This window comes from Amborella trichopoda, chromosome 9, assembly GCF_054954075.1.
Source record: "Amborella trichopoda isolate Santa Cruz 75 chromosome 9, AtrichopodaSantaCruz75HAP2 v2.0, whole genome shotgun sequence".
Taxonomy (NCBI): Eukaryota; Viridiplantae; Streptophyta; class Magnoliopsida; order Amborellales; family Amborellaceae; genus Amborella; species Amborella trichopoda.
In genome coordinates this window covers 48,102,001-48,106,741 of record NC_142344.1, presented here as the reverse complement: position 1 = coordinate 48,106,741, position 4,741 = coordinate 48,102,001, and the positions used below count along the sequence as shown (strand labels likewise).

The 4,741-nt window shown below is 36.3% G+C and overlaps 1 protein-coding gene across 2 annotated transcripts; it reads right to left on the bottom strand.

The window, feature by feature from the left end:
- Positions 1 to 1,033: 1,033 nt before the first annotated feature.
- On the bottom strand, positions 1,034 to 3,095 carry LOC105421229 (BURP domain-containing protein 3-like). Of its 2 annotated transcripts, none has more exons than XM_088845972.1 (2): positions 2,910 to 3,095; positions 1,034 to 1,995 (listed from the first exon to the last, which is right to left on the bottom strand). In XM_088845972.1, exons 1-2 carry the CDS (start codon positions 2,952 to 2,954, stop codon positions 1,147 to 1,149), a joined length of 894 nt encoding a protein of 297 aa, XP_088702098.1. In that variant the 5' UTR covers positions 2,955 to 3,095; the 3' UTR covers positions 1,034 to 1,146. The 2 variants fall into 2 exon arrangements, with proteins under 2 accessions (XP_088702098.1, XP_011626123.1); XM_011627821.2 differs by having other exon boundaries at positions 3,007 to 3,095.
- Between the last annotated feature and the right edge of the window lie 1,646 nt (positions 3,096 to 4,741).

Sequence of the window (4,741 nt, the reverse complement as noted above, 5' to 3'; positions counted from 1 at the left end):
AGCATGAAAATCCTCATGATGAGATTATACTTAAAATGGAAAATTCATTTAGAGGCGACAACTTTGAGGTTCTCATGCAGTCTAAATTTGTATGAATACCCAATTTCAAATCAGATCAAAGACGTTTTGAAGCTTCGCAAAGAGAGACTCTTTTTTTTTGTTTTTTTGCTACAAATAGTGGAAAACCTAAATAGAGTTTCTCTTTGTAAAGATCAAAAAGTCTTCCAGCCAATTTGAAATGGGGTATTCATACAAATTTAGCCTCTCTATACTTGACAATAAAATAAGTTCCACATTCAATACCAACCATATCTCAATGAAAAGCACATTTGAGTATTTAATGAGTCTTGCCTGGCTCATTTAGGGGCTCGAATCTAGTTTGTCACGATTAACACCCATGAAAAATTGGGAAGGGGCTGGGGTTGCAGCGGTAGTACCCCCATACCTTAGTCATCATGTTGTGGTTTTCATTCTCATCACTAACACCGCCATACTAACACCTTCAAAAAGCTAACTCCTAATCTGCTTGAAAAATGGGTAGGGCCGGTCTTCCCCACTAAATTACCCCCCCCCAAAAAAAAACACCCAAAAAAATAAACGAATGAAAAAAAGTGAAAAAGAGTTTTCGACCACTCAGGTGAGCTAACCCAACTTGCTTGAGTATCCTAAGTTTGGTGATCAAGCTTGAGATTTATTTTAGTTTATTAAATTATATAAATCCAAAAAATAAGAAATTTATTTATTTTGTGTTTTATATCATTTTAGGAAAAATTAAAACGTATTTTGGCCATGAATACTTATTTTTACATTTTTCCTAATTTTTGGATTATTTCTATGTGTTTTGTTTAATTTTACTTTAAACAAAATTTTCATATTTTTGAGATTTTTCTTATTTTTTATTTTATTTAATGCTTTTTAGCCTCACCATAATCCGTGCCACTCAGCCTGGCCTAGGCCAGATTCCGAGGGCGAGTCGTGCTTTCATATACTGATGAAAACTAACAACCAAGTTGGGTAAAACCACTCAGCCATGGATACGCAAAACGCCTTGCATACATAGCTATTATGATAACAATAATAAAGGAAGAATACATAGTTATTATGACAACGATGAATTATTTTGATTGCGTCTTCAAATTATGGGACTTAAGTAGAAGCCCATACAATGTGGGTATCAGGTAAGAAATGGCAAGAATAATTTTGATGATCCGGCTTCGCATATGCGGGAAGCGATTGATACCAATATGGGCATTGGATCCAGTTCAGAGAATCTGGATGGCATGCCGTAATCGCTTCTACCATGCTCCCATCTTCCCCTTCCAGACTCACCTTGTAGATTCTTCCCTCTCCAATATAGTGGCAACTATATACAGCAAAGGGATAGGGCATGTTATGGCACACTGCTGAGCTAGGCTTCGTATCCTTTCTTTCCACTTTCTTCACAGTGTATGCTTGGACCACAGAAGCATTGTTGATGATGGTGTGGAGCATAGTAATGTTATGGCCCATAGTAGAGGAGTTGGCATAGTTAATCATGGCCTCTAAAGAAGTTAGACACTTGGCCTTGGCTTCTAATGATTCACACCATGTTAGGGTTCCCCACACTTCTTGAGCCTCTCTAGACACAGGAGGCAACGAGAACCGGTGTAAGATCCGGGGGAACTCAACAGTCGAGAAAGGTGTAGTGCTTGCATCCTCACGAGAAAGAAATGGAGAGGCATTATTGAAATCCGACATGCGAAAGTGGAAAATTTTGTTCATTCCTACTTTGAGGTCCTCCTCTAAGAAGAGGGTGGTCTCTCTAGGATCCAGATGCTCCTTTGTGAAGTCTGAATACAAGAATCGGGGGTCTCGGTTGCTTGAACCCACATGTAGTAGTCCTGATGGCAGGGGGCGAAGGCGTGCACGAATGATGTCAGGCATCAGAGTGTTGGGGAATGCCTGTGCCCAATACCTCTCGGGTGTCGCCAGTACGTGGTACTGGCTCATCCTTCCCTACATGTAGCATATAAAAACAAGTAACTTTTAACACACAAGAAAGTAAATGGTATAACATACACAGAAAGGCATGTTACATCGTTGTTCAACTCAAAATATCCCATTTTAAACAAGGTAAAGTATACTGTGAGATCAATTAGCTTTGGTACAAGGTGATCACAATTAATTTTGACTATTGGATGTAAAATTAGATGGTTGAGCTTATTCCATTGACCAAGCTCAAACTTCAAAAGAAATTTCATCAAACTTTGTGACATACCCTAATGTGAAATTTGATGGCTGCACTTATTCCATTGACTAAGCTCAAACTTCAAAAGAAATTTTCTTGACCTAGCTATTAGATTTCACATCGGATGGTAGTAGTAATTATGACCTCCTTGTATCAAAGGTAAATGGTCTCATTATATAATAACAAGAGAAAAAAATTCATCAAACTAGTATTGGAATGATCGACTTTGCCCAAGTTAGGAAATAATTTATGGCAAAAAACACATCTAAATGAGGTTAAAAAGTAGTGAAAATTTTAAAAAAATAAATTTGTGAACATGGGTATTTTAGAAAATGATTTAAAAAAAAGGAAAATAGTAACTATAAGTATTCTTGACCAAAAACACTTTCTAATCTTTGCCAAAATGATAGAAAACATTAAGAAAAACATATTATAAATAAATGTCTTATTTGTTTGAATTTTTTTTTTTTTTTCTTAAGATACGAGTCCAATCTAGGTCGTCCGAGTAATCAAACACCGTATAGAACTATATTACTACAAGGGAAAACAATCATTATACTGATAGAATACACAGTTCGCAAATACCAAAAAGGGGTGACTGGCCTTGAAAAGCATTCTATATCAATAAAGCGTTAAACAAGTAACACAAAAAAAAATAAAAATAAAAATAAAAAAGACATACCTCAATGAGGAACCAAAATATGTAAGCAAATAGTGGATTGCCCATTATACATGTTACATAACACTCACAATCTACAGTGCGGATTTTGGGCACTCACCGCGAGGAGAAGCAGGGCAAATGCAAGAGGAAGAGGGAGGCTCTCCATGATTCTTTGTTGTGGAGATTACAAAGCAAACAAGCTGCTGGTTTGGTTAATGTGTAGTGAGTTCACCAATTTATTTATTTATATAGGAGGAGGACCATGCTTTATATACAAAATTAGGTTTAGAGAGAGAAAGTAGGTTTAGAGATAAAAAGCATTTGAAGTGCATGATGGACATGCGGCGTTAGGATTCCCCATTCATATCTTGATAAGGAGGGCCATGCTAAACTTAGGCAATGTGTCCTAGAGAGAGAGAGCTGTTGGGACATGCGGCGTTAGGTCTCTCCATTCATACATACTTAAGATAAGAAGGCCATGCCAAACAAAGGAAATGAGCCTTTGAGAGAGAGAGAGAAGGGCATGCCAAACAAAGGAAATGAGCCTTTGAGAGAGAGAAAAAGCTTTGAAATGTATGTTGGACATGCGGCCGTAGGCGACTCTCTCTCTCTAACGTGTTGAGGTCTATATAATCCAACGACCCATGCAAAACAATGGTTCGCTCACCAATGAATAGGGGTGGTTTTGGTGAGGGTGGTAAATAGTTTTAGAAACTGAAAATTTTTTTGATAAAATAATTGTTCCTCACACAATATTTGTAGTGGTTTTTTCATTGTATATGTAATGGTAATATAATGGTGTAATAGAAACTTTTTTATCTTTTGACATGTAATATACACTTTCCTATCTTGTTACATTCTCTTCTCAAAAAGAAACAACAGTGCACTTTGCTATTGTGTTTGAATTTTGTTTCTATTAGGTGGACCAATAATTGCTAGTGGCCATATACATCACCTAGGAGGGCAACTTAAGGAAACAAAAAAAACAAAAAACCCGGGGGATGGTCCTTGTAATTTTTGGCATAAATAACATCAAATAGTAATAACCCCCTGAACATAAGGAAATCGTGTCCATACGTAATTCACTCTTTAATTTATGGCGATGATTATCGTAGATTGTGATTTTCGATTGTCTAGTAGTATATGGAAAGGTATATGAAGAGGCCACTCACTTCTAATACAAAGAGTTCACAATCACTCTTTTCTATTAGATTTCAAATCGGGTGCTTGCGAGTATGTCATCGACTAGACTCAAAGTTAAAAAAATATTTTTTGAACTTTGTGCCGCACACCAAGCTATCCAATTTGACTTCTAGTGGCTAGTAGAAATGTCTGATTACACGAACCAGGCTCAGAACCCAGACATGGGTCGCTCTGACTAACTTGGAACCGGTTCTGGGAAACCCAGAAAAACCAGGCTGGTCTTGGCCTGACCAAAAATTAATTTATTATATTTTATAAAAATATAAAATAAATCCAAAAAAAATATGAAAATTATGTTTAGAGTAAACTTAAACATAACATGTCCAAATAAAGTTAAAAAAGTGGTAAAAAAATGAAGTTTGAAATAGCAAGTTTGTGAATGTGGGTATTTTTGAGATAATCTAGAGGTAATTTAGAAATAATCCAAAAAGAGGGATGCCAACGATAGAAAACATTAGAAAAACCGAGGTAAATATGAATTGGGACTTAATAGAAAAGGTATGGGCATAAGCGTAAAAATGAATTTGGACTTAATAAGAATAAAACATGGAAGACTTTAAGGTAAAATGACAATAAACCTAGGTTTCAAGTAGTGAAGGATGTCAAAAGCTCACCCATTGATCTTGGTGATAAGCTATGGATGAGTGGCT